This window comes from Sipha flava, unplaced genomic scaffold (assembly GCF_003268045.1).
Source record: "Sipha flava isolate LNK unplaced genomic scaffold, YSA_version1 73_pilon_pilon, whole genome shotgun sequence".
NCBI classification, from domain to species: Eukaryota; Metazoa; Arthropoda; class Insecta; order Hemiptera; family Aphididae; genus Sipha; species Sipha flava.
Window position 1 is genome coordinate 1,758,986 of NW_020273613.1, and position 17,212 is coordinate 1,776,197.

General features: G+C 31.5%; 1 protein-coding gene across 1 annotated transcript; it reads right to left on the reverse strand.

Annotated features, from left to right (window-relative positions):
* Positions 1–901: 901 nt before the first annotated feature.
* On the reverse strand, positions 902–15,630 carry LOC112692344. The gene is made up of 2 exons (XM_025566988.1): positions 15,222–15,630; positions 902–2,143 (listed from the first exon to the last, which is right to left on the reverse strand). The coding sequence occupies exon 2, from the start codon at positions 2,136–2,138 to the stop codon at positions 1,686–1,688; it is 453 nt and encodes a 150-aa protein (XP_025422773.1). The 5' UTR covers positions 2,139–2,143; positions 15,222–15,630; the 3' UTR covers positions 902–1,685.
* Between the last annotated feature and the right edge of the window lie 1,582 nt (positions 15,631–17,212).

Genomic DNA, 17,212 nt, shown 5'->3' on the forward strand with positions numbered 1-17,212 from the left:
TAAATATTATTTGTTTACTTATCTTACTTCAACAAGGTTTTTTCTCTATAAATTATAATTTATAATGTTGTAGGTGCTATGAAGAAATTAAACTAAAATAATTTTATTAAAACTTCAATTTTTTTTTTAATGCATATTTTAGCAATACATTAAGTGATTTTTTTGGGATATAACTGCATGCATATTTAAAAGTTTTTATGGGCATGAAGTGACTAGCTCTAACATATACGATGTTAATACAATTGTGACTGATTATGAAAAAATAAAATGTATACCTATATTATTTATTTATTTATTTTTATAACATTAAATATTATATAAACTATTTCTTAGTTTGTATATTTAAAGCAATACATTTTTCTTTACACATACTCGTAAGTCTTATGATGCGCCAGTTTACTGCTAGTTAACACACCTACTTAATTATTTTTGACTTGTTTTCTTCGTAGTTGATAATTCTACGGTTATTTTACCACAACATATTTATTTTTATAACAACATGTTTTTCACTATGCAAATGTCTAACAATGTTAATGTTACTCGTAATGAGACTGGTAGTGTTTTCGAGAATTTATTAGTTTGCTCAGACAATTTTTTCCATTGCACAAAATAGTGGTGTACTTACAAAAAATTGCAATTTTAAATTCGAATGCTACAATTTATCGTATTTTGAAAACGATTCACTCATAAAAAAATCAATTCACGGGCACTCTCTTTGCAAGTATACATTTCATTCTTTACGGGATTTTTTTTTAAAACAATAATTATTCAATTCAATTTCATTTGAATATAAGATAACATGGGTTTTCAAGTTTTTAAATAATTTTAATACGAACGAATAGTTGCTTATACATCTAAACAGTGATCGTTAATCATAAAAAACAATATACACTATGTTTATGATAGTTTATTTAATATGTTACTAGTTACAACGTTGTATAATATGATGCTATACATATTTTTTGGTTAAAACTACTGTTACATTATAGTTAACGTATATGAAGCCAATATATGAGTAAACATTAAAATTAAAGTAATGTATTATGATATTGATAATTGGACAAGAACCACATATCAAAGACTACGTGTAAATAACACGATTAACTGTGTGTCTAACCGTGTCGGCTGTGCGGTTAAAATTACGATTGAATACCAATAATGTAACAGTTGATCGTTGGAAATAGAAATATGAAATATTTTTTACGGCGAAATCGCTATTATAGCTCATATACTTCGTTAAGACTGCATTGACTCTACGGCGGTGGATCCACGGTTAGCGCTTGAGGTGGGCAAAGGAAAGGGTGGAAAAGGATAAGATAACGTCCTCCCCCTCGAAGCCTTGATCAACTTAGATCTTTAATCCTGTAGTCATGCGAAATTGAATGTTTTAACCGTCCCTCTAACTGTCCTCCATGTCTTTTGAAAGATCCAACTCCGCGGATTCCATCGATCCGTCGGTTTCCTATGTATACTCACTGTATTCGGTCGTTTCGCGTGTGGTCGTGTGATGTCATGGTGACGGGATACGAAGATAGTGATGACAATAATAATAATATTAATAATAATAATAATAATAATAATAATAGTAATAATAATAGTAATAGTAATAATAATAGTAATGATAATAATATTAATATTAATAATAATATTAATGATCATGTTGTGTCGTGGTGTGCGGGCGGAGTTCAACGGCGGCGGCGGTGATCGTAAGCGGATGGCGCGCCGCGGTCGGCAGCCGCACCGGCGGACCGGCCGAACCGGACCTCCAGCCCGTCCACGTCCACATCGTAGTGGCCCCGTGGGATCTTGTTGTCGCCGGGCGTGTACACTTCGCCGCGACCGAACCGGATGAAGTTGGAGTCGCGACGTCCGAACCGTATGAAGTTGGAGTCGACGCGGCGTCCAACCGCTGCGGCCGGGTCCCGGCGCTTGGCCGCCGCGGCGAAAGCGGCCCCGGCCACCGGCGACGTCCAGCAGTCGAACGCCCGGCCGAAACGCATGAAGTTCTTGTCCATGGCGCTGCGCCTGGTCAACGGGTCCACCGGCCGCAGCCCGAACCGTTTGTCCGCCATGGCGTCTCCACCGTCGGCGGCCAGCGCGGCCAACGTCAGCGTCACCGGCAATAGGCACAACATCATTTCACCTGAAACGTGGTCGGGTTAGGTTATTACCGCACACGTTTCATTGGACACGCGCACCGGTCAGGTTTTGGCGCTTTTCGGTCGGTTAGGAATTTAACCACACAATGTTTTCGAATACGTCCTATCTGCCCGTCCATATTGTACAAGGCAACCCTGGATGACGACCGAAACGCAAATGGCATGGCACTTTATTTGCACGATGAAGTCTAAAAGGATTGTATCGGGGGAAGGGGGGTCTGAATGATTATTAGTGAGAAATTTGCTTACACAGAAACTCTAAAATTATCAATTCGATCAAAAACACGTAAACAATTGAATATAATATGTAATATATGAAACATTAAGTCTTACATTTAGTCTTTAAGTCAACAACTCTTTTACATGGAAAAAGTTTTGAAATATAATTCATGTTCTATAGAAGAAGAATTATATATATTTTTATTTATTTATTTATTATATGTTCTATAGAAGAAAGCTAATTTTCCTATCTTCGTCAGAATATTACTGTTAGAAATGAATATTATTTTTTGAAGCGTTTATCTATTACTACACTATTTGTTGTGGCATAATTTTTAATTTGTGCACATTTAACTGTAAACAAGGGATATATAAATTAATAAACATTGGCTATATATGAATGCAAATATTGATGAGGGGGTGTTAAAATATATTTCGTAGTTCAAAAAAAGTGCCGTAATCCTTTTTTCGTATTTTATGTGTCTTTAATACATGATCATCCAATTATATTAACTACTAAAAATTTGCCAAAATATTAAATGTATAGTGTTTAATTTTTACATTTAAATTTACATTTACATATGTATTGAAAATGTTCATTTATTTTTGAGGTTAAACTGTGTAGGGATGTATGTCTATGTACCGATTTATAAATAGGTTCACATTTTTAAAGCGCTCAATAGATCAAAAATCTACGTGTGATGTCACATGTACCACTTCAACGCTCAGACACGATTAGTTATACAGTACGAATGGTTAGGATAAGTTAGGTTAGTTTCAATCAATCAATAACATTATGCTAGAACACGCATTGATGCGCGCGGTGCAAATATTATTGTGTACAACGATTATAATATAAATGTGTCAATAATATTTTTATCGGCGTATTAATTGGGATTTTTTCAATGTTAAAAGATACGGGCGTATTAAGCGGGGTTACGTATTAAACAGGAGTTTACTATAAGTTTTTTTTTCAATGTGAAAGACCTATAGGTGTAAGGGACCAGAAGAAATCCATGTGTTAGCGGGGTTGCGTATAGAGCGGAATGGTGTAAACGGAAAGGTCTCAACGAGGTTTTAATTGTACTTTCCCAAGCCGTATTTTTTACAATCGATCAAAAATGTCTCTATTAATTACATTAAAAACGGTTTATTCCCAAACTCATAATTCTATTTGCATTTCACATTATAATACAGTGACACAACTGGGGGTGTGGTTGAGAGTTGTTACCCTCTTCTCCGAAATATGTAGTTTAAAGATCTAACCCTATTTTCCCTACCAAACACCTCCCAAAATTGAATTATTTTTAAATATATACCCCCATCCCACACGAAAATAAATCCTGGTTTTGCCACTTTTATAACCAATTAAAATCAAATATTATCAGTGTTGGGGAAGATAACCAATATTTTTATCTAAATTAAAGATAAAGATAATGACTAAAGGCTTATCTAAGATGAGGATAAAAGATAATCATTCAGTTATCTAGATGAAATAAAAAGATAAAAGAGAATTATTTAATATAACATTAATATAACATTAACACGTTAACATAACATTTAAAGTCTGACTTTTGGCTATATTTTTAAAATAACTTTTATTTAATGCCTTAAGGTTTGATGGAATATTATTATTATTTTTAAAAGTAAATAGGTAAATAAATGATTAACAGATGTAGATTAATTTTAATTATTATTTATTATACCTACCTATATTTTAATATCTGTACAAGTAGTGATTACTAAGTGGCCTTACATTATTCATAATTTTTTAACTAAATTTAATTTGGTTATATAAGTTAACATTAAGTTGTATGAAGATAATATAAGTATATAACATTTGGTTGAACTAGAACATTTTTTTAATGTATTAATTTAAATTTTAAAATACATATAAATGTCACAGTTCACATATTTCAATTATTATTGTATGACAAATGAAAAACGGCTAAATAAAATAATAAAATCTTATTTTAATAAAAAAAAAAGAACCACTTTGCTTAATTTAACATCTATTATCTATCGACAGAAAAAATGCAAAAAGATAAGTACAAGATAAAGATACTTTTGATTTATCTAGATAAAAGATGAACGATAATTTGGACGTTATCTAGATTATATTTTGGATAATTTTTTTTAGATAGTCCCAACATTGATCATTACATAGTTATAAAAACAAAATAGTTAATGTATTAAGATTTTATTTGGCATTTTAAAATTTTGCAATGATTTTCACGTTTCTAAAATCTTATAATATACTTACTTAAATCTTAAAAATAAATGTCTTAATATTTGTATTATGAATTTATTTTTATAAATCGAGAATTAAATAAATTTTTCGTCGATTGTTGTTAATTAATATTTTATTTTGAAATGTTCATCATAACATTATATAAAAAAATATTTCTTAAACTATATTTAAGAATATTTATTGTACTGTTGTTCTTAAATGATGATTTTAATATACTTATAATAATAAATATGTAACCATCTAAGTGAATTATTATTTTTTTAACAATTAAACTATTTTATAATGTAATTTAAGAATTGTGTTTGGATTTTTTTGTTAGTTTTACCATTTTTAGAACTTTTATACACTAGACGTGACATAAATTCCAACTATTACGAGAACAGTTTATAGCACTTTATGTTTACTTTTGAGTTTTTCTCTAAAAGCGTTTTTTTGTAAAAATATGCTTTGAAAAGTGCAACTTCAATTTCAAGAGGCGTTATTTTTTAGTGGATTCAAAGAATATTATTTAATATAATAATAATCAATGTGTTAAAAAATTACGTTAACATTGATCAGTAAGTCGAAGAGAAACTGAAATATGTTAAAAAGTTTCCTAAGCATTTTTTTTATACAAAAAACGTATGAAATGTTACAATATATATATAAATGTATAAGAATATTATGCAGTTTATAACAATTTATTATTTTAAGCCCACATTATTGTCGGTTGGTAAACTTTAAATAGGGTCAGGTGTTGATTATCTCTTTATATTATTATAACTTATTTTCACGAAGTATAGTACTATATTTATCAAAATTCTGCTGTTGGCGTGTCAACGATTTTTATACAATCGTAAAATATATATTTAATTTTTATTTTCTACATAGAGTTTTAAGTGTAAAATGTTAACCATTAAATCGTACTTTTTATTTCAATCCATTTTGATAACTTTGAAAACAAATTCAATTTTAGTTAAAAAGTATATATTGTGATTATTGGTATTTCTTCAATAGATTCTTCGACACTTTTTTCAAAATATGTTTAACGTTAAGATTACTAAACGTCATATTAATAATTTACTATTCAACACATTATAATCAATTATTCTTAATCTATTTAACATTTTCATATACTTTAATTACACCGATCTGAGTACGAATGAAAGTTAATGCGTAAACGAATATACTCATAATTACAATAATACGTTTTTCTATCGAGTTAACCTTATTCTCATTTTAACACTTAAATTTACTCACAAAAATGCCAAAGCATAGGTAATTATAAAACAACAAATTGTTTGTGCGCTATAGACGTATCTGTTTTAACTGTTCACAGTTTCAGCAAATGAAAATTTAGAGGATAAATATGATTGAGGCAGTAGATCAGAATAAATGCACGTTTATCATAACGAAAATAGAAAAATCTGCATTACATCAATATATTTACAAAATGCATTTCATGTAATAATTATCGAATATCGTAAGCGTATTTTCTTGTGAAGGTTATCTTTATGTTTTTTTTTTTTTATTAGTAATAGACCGAGGTAACACCGCGTTTTTATAAAAAAAAAAAAATCAAATATTTAATTTAAAAAAAAATGCTATAATTCTATTAAGATTTACGAGGTTTTTTTTTCCAAATTCAACAACTAACTTGGTTTTAGTAATAATATTTTGTTCTCTTGATACCCATCCTGTTCTGAAACGATTTAAATAGTGTTGCATTTATTACCATTAAGAAAAGTTTTTTAAGTAATACAGAAAAACGAGAGTTTCTTTTAGGCGGTCCCGCGTTACTCGAAAGTAATCACAAGTGTAGAGATGATTGACTATTCCGATTAATTGCACGATCTTTGAAGTAACCTCGCACCACCAATTGGAAGTAGATCCGAGTATGAGCCACTACGAGTGTTTAAAAATTTTAGTGATTACCGAGTCACGTGTTTCACATTCATCGGTTTACTATCTGACTATTTTCGATCGTTCTTGATTGTTCCCAGTGCAGCTTGGCTCATTTTGACTCGGAACAATTCTTCACCTTCTGGGCGATCGACTACGAGTGCCATCGCGAGTGCACAGCTATAGCAAATGTTTAGTCCCACATCGCCCGTAAATGTCAACGATTAATTTAATTGTGTATTAATCGTGTATACCTGCGAGTAGTGCATGACCTTTCGGCGAAAGTATTTCAAGCGTTACCAATGAAACAAAAATATAGTTTTCCAAACTTTGTTGTTTTTTTATTGATCTTAATTACATCGCCATTAGTTATTAGTTAAAGTTTTGTTTACATAAGTTTACAATTAAATTAAGTTTATGTTTACATAAGGTTATATAACTATATTTAAACTACATTGTGTAGTATGAACTATTATAAAATTAAGGATCATAACAGATTAAACAAATAACAATAGATTTCTTAATGGCTTAACAGTATAAGATTTAGCCATTTATTTCTTCGTATCTATTTTAATCAGATTAGCTGATCCGGCGCGCACCCTGACGCGAACCACCTGTACGATAATGGAACGTAAATTTCAATTAAGAGTAATAAATACACGTATAAATTATGTGGATCTCCTTTAAGCAGATATTTTCAAACGGTTCAAACAGCGGTCATACGTTCTTTGGACAAAATACACATAAGCAAATAACATTTAAAAATGATCCATAAGCAAAAATCTATTTTATTACCGAATCTAAAAATATTATGCACCGATTCGTGCTCACTTAAATTAAAATAATACATTTGAATAATAAAAACAAATATTAAAAATAATTAATAACTAACCCGAGTGAAGCTGGGTAAATCAGTCATATATATTTATATACATTTAATATTATTAATGGGTTACTTTATTTTATTTCATGTCAAAGTAATAGAAAATAAATTTTCTTACCTAAATATTTTCCCGGATTCGAATAGAACTGCGCGCTCCGAAATTCCAATCCCCGAACTGTTGTCCGATAGTTTACATTTCTCAGCCAGATAAAACGTGTTCCGTCAACGAATTCTTGTCTAAAAATGTCTATTTAGGCAATTACCGGTGCGCGATGTTAACGAATGAATAACGACCGCTGTAATACGACGAATTAATAACGGCCGCAAAAACCGGCGGTAGCGTAAATGCTTACGCGCGCATAGGCTGTTGCCGGCGAGGAATTCGCAGCGCGAAAAACGATCAATCCCGGGGATGGTGATTTTTTTTTTTTAATTATAAGAAACCGTCGACAAAGAAAAATGTATTTTAAGTTCGTCATTTTTCATACCTCGTTTAAAATATTTTTCCACGTATTTTTCCCTTCCGCGGCAAATCCAATTGTTCATCGAAACCTTACATTGCACGCGCAACGAGCTCGCGCAAGAACGACGCACGGGCTCGCGTGTGTATATCATTGTTATTGTTATTATCATATAAATAACCTTTTTAAAAAATCCGAAACACTGCAACAGTCAATTTTCTCTCCTGTTTGCACCCCCTCCAGTCACGCGTGTCTCGGCCGGCAACAACTCGCTGTGTTCCGATGTGATAACGAACCCCTCGCGCACAATCCGTTCCGTTCGACGGTCGTAATCGGGAGTCGCGTGGACATAATCGTGTAAAATAATGTACACAACAACGATGGTGTCGCCGGTGCCCAGACTTTTCCGTGTTATTACGTCGCATTTTTCTGCTCGAAATCTCATCACCTACCGATAAATGTCAAACCGATTTCGTAATAATCGCGCACGGTCGTAAGCACGTCTTACGAGTTCGACTACGGGCGTAACGGGGCTGTTACACACGATTACATTACAGATACAATCTTAAATCGTGTAACGGTTGTGTACGCCATGCGTGGCTGCCCTTAACCCCGTGATCATTTTGGTCGTTACTATTGATTTCGGCGATTCCCGCCGTCAACAGTGTACGTTATGCCCGAGGAAGGCGATCCCGCGCAGAAAACCGCAATCACGAAAGTTCCCACGAAATTCGGTTCGCTTCTAATACTCTCCGCTATTTCGTTGTTTCATACGTGCGCCGCGAAAGTTATCGCTGCAGAGCCGTTCAAACGCATAGAGACTGTCATATTAGAGCTCCGTCGAAATGCAGTAATGTAAGGCTCGAATTGCGCTCGGGATGGAAAAAGGTGATTTACGAACTGCACTTAGGCTACATGTGACTAGTGACTAAACGTTTTCAATACCAAACCATCCAAGTATATTGTTATTTATTGACATTGCAGTCACAACATCACATCAGTCACGTATTCGATGGGTAACTACATCCAGTTATAACGAAAGAAAAAAACAAAATAGAGAATTAACTTGATTGATTTTTCAAATTATATAAGTTACGATTGTTATAAAGTTTGATTTTTAAAAACAACTTAATTAATTTTATTGTAATTTATTCTTTTTTAAAAAATAAATAATTTTTATGTAAAATTTAACCCAATTGGCAAGTGCAATGTGAAAATTCCCTTTTTCCGACCCGAGTGCAATTCAACCCAGTCAACCCTCTACTATTACGTAGACGCACTGTAAACGATTTTAATGTAATATAAGTGAAGAATAATATTATGAAAACGTAATGCACAAAATATCAACAGAAATCAATGCAATCACAGTATCGCATTAATGACTTGAAATGAAGATATTACGAAAAAGAAATTGGCTATGTGTTCCAATGCTCAATTGCGTACATTATACGTTTTAGAATTACAATTTCTCTACGCCGAAATTCCATAAAAATATCAAATTGTATTTCAAATTTATTTTGATATTATGGTTTATAAATATATGTAGTTACATGAATGAAAAATGAAAAAATTCTTTACTAGACTGAGTGTAAGTGCTTGTATTAGAAAAATAAGAATCGATGGTACTTCACAGGTGTGCATTCGACACATTATACATCATTAACATATATATTTTTATATTTTTGTATTTTTTTTTTTTTTAATTATTGATTGGATGGAGTGAAGGGGCGAATCATTCATCAATGGAATTCAAACAAAAATCTTTATCGATCTAAGTACAATACGAAATGATTCTATGTTTTAAAATCAATCATTCCATCAACAAATCGGTTTATATTATTAGACTGATTTGAAATCTGACCGATACGCAAGCAAATAAAACGATGTTGCATAAAAATGTAGTTAATTTAATAGATTTCGGTATTCAAGTTCGCAAAAAAATGAGGTATATTATGCTTGTATAGAACAAATATTAAAGTATTAAAAATATAAAGTTGAAGTACTAAGTATTATTATAAAGTATGTATACGTGTATAGTATAAGTTTTAACAAATATCAAATTACATATACCATAAAACGGTACTTTAAGTATGCGAAAATAACAATGCGGTGCAGACCTCGAGCTATAAACGTTGTTCCGTATAAATTATGCGGCGCACAGTAGCACAGTAGCACAGTAGTACATGTTTACAGTTCATTTTATAAAAGAAAAAACAAATAAGAAGAAAATTATCAAAAATAGTATCAGTAAACGTGTGTATTGTATATAATATATAGTGTAGTTAGAATGCGTGTATATTATGATATTATGATATTCGTATATATAAATATGTGTGTGTGTGTGTGTGTGTGTGTATTGTGTCCAATATATGTTTGCTTTGTGAAGTACATATACGAGCATTGTTCAGCGAGACCCATTATAATATCTCGTGCATTGTCAAAGTTATACATTTTATAATAATACTAAAAAACATATGACTGTACATTAACCAATTCGTTTATTGTTGTGTTCTAATGACTGAAAACGGTCCGGAAAAGCTAATTATGGTATATATATATATATGATATACATTGTACATTAATATTTGACGTATTACGGTATAGGTTTTTTGGAACTAAGAACTTCTTACAATCCTTATTACTGCGCGTACATGTACGTTATACGTAATTGATGTACAATGATAAAATCCATACGGTTATTATGCCATGTTCGAACATGATCTGAAATTACTAAATTATTATTATTGCTTGTATTTCTCTATGTGATCTTACTTTTGTTGTTGCAATAGTAAAATAATTACTGTTAATTTAAATACTATGAAACTTCTCTAGAGGCACAAAAATACGTCTCTATACGGCGATAGTAAGACCCAAAATTACATACGGGTATGAAGTATGACCCATGACAGCACGAGTCGAGCAAAAACTAAGGATCATTGAAAATAAAGTATTAAGAACAATATGTGGATTGTATTTAATGATGTAGTCAATTGATGGCGTAGAAGGAAAAATACAAAAATACCCATAATAATAAGTTACATAAAAGGACAAAGAATAAAATGATTAGGTCATGTTAAATGAAAAGAAGCAACAAACAAAGTTAGAGTAACCATGGATTAACAACCAGAAAAGAAGAGACCAAAGAGGAGGCCAAAAAAACGCTGGATAGATGGAATATATCAAGACCTAGAGAGACTATGAATTATAAACTTGGAAGAATTGGTCAAGGATCTTGAAAGTTGAAGAGCATTGGCAGAAAATTATCGAAAACTCTTACAGAGCCATGAAGCCATGATGTTGTAACAGTACTAGAATAAAATACATATGATGCAATAACCCATGCCTGTATATTTTATTCTCGTTTTGGTAAGTACGCAAATGTTGTTCACTCTTCAAATGAATTATCGGTGGGTATTTAGAGAAAGTGACATGTGATAGAATATTTTCCACTGTTTACACATAGCATATTTTGTGCGAAAAACTTTAAACAATTATTTACTATACTCATATTAACTGAACTTCGATGATACGTGGGAAGAGTAATATTATTATTAACACCGCAATGATTTAGCTGTCGAACGAGAAGCCGAAAATTATACGAACAGACTGCGTTGCGTGAGATTATACAGTCTTTGTGCGTGGAGTTTATGGAAATAATATATTGGTAAAGTTTTTTCACTTATCGTTCAACCGCAACGTTCACATAAATTGATATTCTTACTTAAAATTATTACAAATAACTATATATGATAACAGCAAGTTTTGTTTGTCCCTGCGAACTTTTATGACTTATATGAATTGACTCTATTCACGAAAATTATCCTTATTCACTTCCTTCTCGATAATTTTTTAAAGCTTCTAACCTTGATTTATTTATTCTTCACCGAAAAATATAAATCGTTTTCAGTAGATGATACCGATTTGTTACTTTGAGGTGAAAAATATTAAGATACTCTTACGTGTTGTCTACTTTGATACGCCCTACATTTTTCACCGAATTATAAACACACCTATTTATACAGCTATGTTCTATATATATTTATTTGTATTCAATTCAAAAAGTAAAAATATAATTTAGTTTTCATGTTCCTAATGTGAACATTTAAGAATAATAATACTCGTATCGTTATTATTATTTTTTAACTTGCATGTTTTATAATTTCATTTTTATAAAAAAAATTGTGATGCATAATTTGAGATAGTATTGATAAAATGTTTCATTAGCTAAATATTATAAAACAGAACTATATCAGATTTCAAATTACAATAGCAATTATGTTTTTAATAATGAACAAATTTGTAAAATATGTAATGTTAAATAACAATATTATATAGTCACCAAAATTTTGATATAATTTAGTGGCTAACGTATGAAATACATAATTCGCAGGATCTTCTTACTATTTATAATATTATAACAATGAAAATGTCTCATGTTCCAAGACAGCGAACCAAACTATTGATGCATTTCTGATCAATTAGCTTAAAACCTATGTATATATTTACAGAACGTCGAATAGCTATTTTATTTATACTTAAATTGTTACTATATGCGCCAAATTGAATGTATGATATCACCACCCACCTATCAAACAATTATAATATTCAACCAACTTACTTACAAAAAAAAAAAAATATAAAAAAGACTGTTAAAATGTATTAAATATATAGGGAAATGCCCTGTCTATAGGTCCCGTATAAAACGTTTTTTTTTCTCTTTTTTAACATGGATCCATCGAACCAAGAAAAGTTAAACGGCACGCATTTATTTCGGTTTTTAATGAAAATATTAATTATTTATCTTCGTATTCACACATTTCCCCAAAACATATACCAACCACTCCTAACCCACCAAATCACTATGATATTTGTAGTAATTGAAGCATGAGATTGGAGCACCTTATTACCTAAATACGTAGTAATGAGATTTTTTTTTTCAAACGCATGGTTATGTGTTGTTCGATTAGTAACTTATGAATATAATAAGTTCTTATAAGATTATAGGTGAAGATAATAGTTATATTTAAAATAGAACTTTTATTCGATGAAGTTATCCAATGCTTCACGTAAAAACACTCATGTGGAAAACACAATGAATACAAAATTCATAAAATATTAATAAAACGAAATAAAAATTAGTAAATTGTATATGTATTGTAAATTGTTATGAATATATAAATAAGTAGTTTATATATAGAAACAAATAAAAAAATATTTATTTGTATACACAAAATACATGTTATAGTTATTAAAAAGTTTATATCGTACATAAAAAATTGTTTTGATTATTTAATATTAAATTACAATAAATCTACATTTATTGTTATTGTACCTTTGAGCATACGTTTCTGTAAACTATTTTTGAATCGTTCTGATGTGCGCATTATCTCTTAATGTACACTTATACATTTAAAATTTAGGATATTAAGTTATATTCATTATTATATTCTCTGTTTTCAAAAATAAAAAAATGAAATTAGTGATTTAAGTGATTTACGGTTTTAAATTTAATATGTAAGCACAGACATTATCTTGCTAACTTTTTAAATATTTTAAATAACAAAAATAACTCAAATATGTACTCTTTAAGATTTGCGTAAATCGTGTATTTTAATAGTGTTATAATTATTATGATACAAAAACAGTCTATTTAGTTGCTGTACAAAGGTTGTTATAAATAATAAAAATTATAATTGTAATAAGACGCATACAAATATAACATTAATTATTAAATTAGCCTTAGATGTGATCACATCATTGATTTAAACTGGTGACGACTAGCCAAGAAAAATGAAAATAAAATATTAATAATATTTATATTTTATATTGTATATTTTAAAAAAACATGCCATACATAACAAAAAAATTATTTATAACAACAAAAATACCCCTAATTTAATTATATTTAAAATATTTATTTTATTTTAATATTAAAAAAGAAAACATTTAGTTATATGTATTTTAATGATAATTTCACTAATAATAAATTAAATAGCAGGGAATTCTAAAAATAACCATAGAAATTAAAGCGCTATTTTGGGCCTTTAAACAGTTTAATGGCTCATTGACTGTAATAAAATTTAAATTTTTGACTTCTATCAGTCAGACTTCTATCATTAGACAGTCCATCAGCGAAATACATTCTATTGTACTTAGAAAAAAAATTGATACTATTTTACTGTTACATAAGTTTGTTAGTATTATTATATTATATTAGGATATGATTGATTATTTGCTGTTTTTTTGCCTTCGGGCGTAAATATTAAATGTTATTATGAACTTGGTGGATTCGGAATTTATTAAATAGCTCTTAAAATAACATGATAAATTATAGTATATACGGTTAACCGTATAGTTGTTTAAGCAATTCAAATTTAAATTCTGAAACTGTTTTACGTATAGAATAATTCGAATGTAATAAAATATATGATTCGACTAGTTTTATTGTTAAACACATGTTTTAACGATATTGTATTACATAAGTGTAATAAAATGCATAACATATATTTAGTCGTTTTAAATTATACCAGAGAATGACAATAATATTACAAATGTAATACACCAGTGTTTTTTGTTCTTGAAAATCGGAACGTTTTATTTCGGTAGCAAAAGTTAATTTTTAACTCGTTAAACGATAAAGTAATAAAATGTAAAATAAAAATAAATCGTTCTTGTACGTAAAGTGCAAAACAAAGTGAAGTAATTCAATATTTTATGTAATATAAATATTGAAATCGTTACGTGAATATTTTTTAGGAAAAAAAAGTTGTACATATAATAATTAAAAAAATAATAATTACTAAGAATAAAAAAAATGAGATAGGTAACCTTAAAAACAAAAAAAGGATTTAATTTATATACCGGTATTCATTCGTTACTACGATAAGACATTGTTGAAGCTGCACAGGTGTGTAAAGAAAACGAATTCATCGGTGCGACCAGGAAGTGATAAAAACCATCTAATTTATGCTAACTTATTGCGATAGCCGTTTAAAACTAACCGAATACGCGTACTTTCCTTACAAAACTTACATCAGCTATAACATCGAAAAAAATTCTTGGATTTTCAAATGTGACGTCTTAACATTTTCATTAGCACTTGTGTCAATTAACGAATCAAATTCAAAAGTTATTTTCCAAGCCGACTAATGGATGAAAATACGACTTTAATTTTGCGTTTTTCATGTAGCTCCATATTAAAAATTTATAATTATAACAGAAAATTGGAAAATCAATTATAACATTAATCGGCAAAACATGCTGGGCGATCTCGTTTAAACTTACGAGGTTAGCGTGCGCGCGTGTACGTTCACGTTAAATAATATTTTTTTTTCATTTATTTTTATTTTTTTATATTTATATCTTACCGAAGATAATGTTCTTGTAGACAAGTATATTAAATGCGGGACGACGAACGCGCGTGTACAGATTGAATTTGTGTTATTTAAAGCGACGGTGACGACGACGAAAACACTTTGCACGGCAGCCGCAGATTGTGAGTTGTAATTGGGCCGTACGGTTGATTCTTTACCGAACTCGAGACAATAGAAAGTTTGAAATAATATAGTAACGAAATATTGAAATTGAAAAAACGAAAAAAATTCGCGATACAGTGCCGTCAATCGGCTATGTACAGATTGGCAAACGGAAGATAAAAGAAAAATGTGTACAACCAACGGTGTATAATGGTTCGCGGGTTCGCTCGCGTGTTGTTGCTGCGGCTACTCGATCCTGGGACGAATTCGTTGTCCTGTGAGTGACGCGTGCAAACGGCTACGGAGGCGCTGGTCCGATCGGCGCACATCTTTTATAGGGATGCGTTTTGGAGGAAGGGGGGTTTTTTTTTTCCACCCCGTTTGTCGTTTTCTCCCCGTTTCGGCGGTGGAACGCGCGTCACGCATGTCTGTCGAGCACACGCACACACGCGCGCGCGTACGCGCGCACTCACACGCACGTGTTTCAAATATTATCGTGTTTTCCGACTAATTAACATCGTCCGGACCAATTTCGGCGGCGTGGTTTCGGGAAAGAAAAAAACAAAAAAAAAAAAAAATTGAATAACAATAATTAAAAAAATAAAATAAAATGCATAGCCTAAACTACGCGTTACGGGATGAACGCAAAATATTTACGCACCTCCCCCCCCCCCCCGTATTTCTCATGAACGTTCGGTTTCCTGTTACGGACAAAAGGATATGGTTTTACCGGCGGAGGATCCGTTTTTAATTGGACGCGTTACGACGCGTAGTGTCAACGCTACATGCGGTACGCGCTGCGCACATTGACAATATTTATCACGTACGCACAAGGATTTACGTGCGCCGCGAGGACGCGACACTACACGTAACATGATTAACGGGTGGTAATTATTATGATAATCATCACATTCACCGCGGTGTGCTGGAAGCGTTTTTTAATTTGATATTCATTATTTTCCAGAGCGTCATAGGCAACGGGGCAGGCCGCCATCCAGAGGCGGATTTTCGACGAATGTCGACCGATTTCGGTTGCGTTCTTGTCGCACGCGTACAACGTAATAATAATGGCAATCAACATCAACGTGTTCAGAATTTCGTTTGGTGGTCGGGTCTGAATCGAAAGCAAATCATAGATTCTGTCCGACCGAAAATCGGAAACTCTTTTTACGGTACCAAACACGGTTTTAAACGTACGTTTGCGACGAAAAAACCTGTTGCTTTCAGTGTGCCGAGATGGCTATCAAGAGCGTTCCATTTACGTTTCAGTCGTAAATAATATACGATCGAAGCGTGCCAGGGCACGGGTATAAATGTCTACGGATGCCCACTGGCCATCACTGGCCAGGATCTACGCGTGTTCGGAACCATAATCGGTACCGTCTTCCGTCCTGCGGTAAGGGTCCGGGTAACGTACAAACGATTCACCCGTTCACGCACGTTTTTTCCCGTAATCGTCCTACTAACTCGGACGGACGGAAAGTGTGTGTTGTATTCGACAGCCTAGCACGCGACCATGCAATAATCCAGTGGTGTAGGTAAGGGCGAAGGATTTTGGGGGTTTGAACCTTCACCACCATTACCAAATTCCAAACTAGTAAATTAACAGGTAATAATAAAAATAATAATTACCTAAATATATCAACCCCCTGCCCTATATATAATCTTTACCTACGCCTTTGTAATAATCTGTACGTTCGTGTCGCTTTGAAACCGTACAAGTTTAGTATTTGAGCATGTTGTAGTCATCCGATTTCACCATTAATTCCAATACTTGATATTGTTTTATTTTATTTTAGACTCTAATACTTTTATTAATCAATTAACCTTATTAATTTAACAGTATTTATAATCAGATATCGACGTAGGTGATAATGTAAACA

What these genes read in the sequence shown, in the direction of transcription:
- LOC112692344 (XM_025566988.1), bottom strand. Translation starts at nt 2,138, where the DNA reads ATGATGTTGTGCCTATTGCCGGTGACGCTGACGTTGGCCGCGCTGGCC.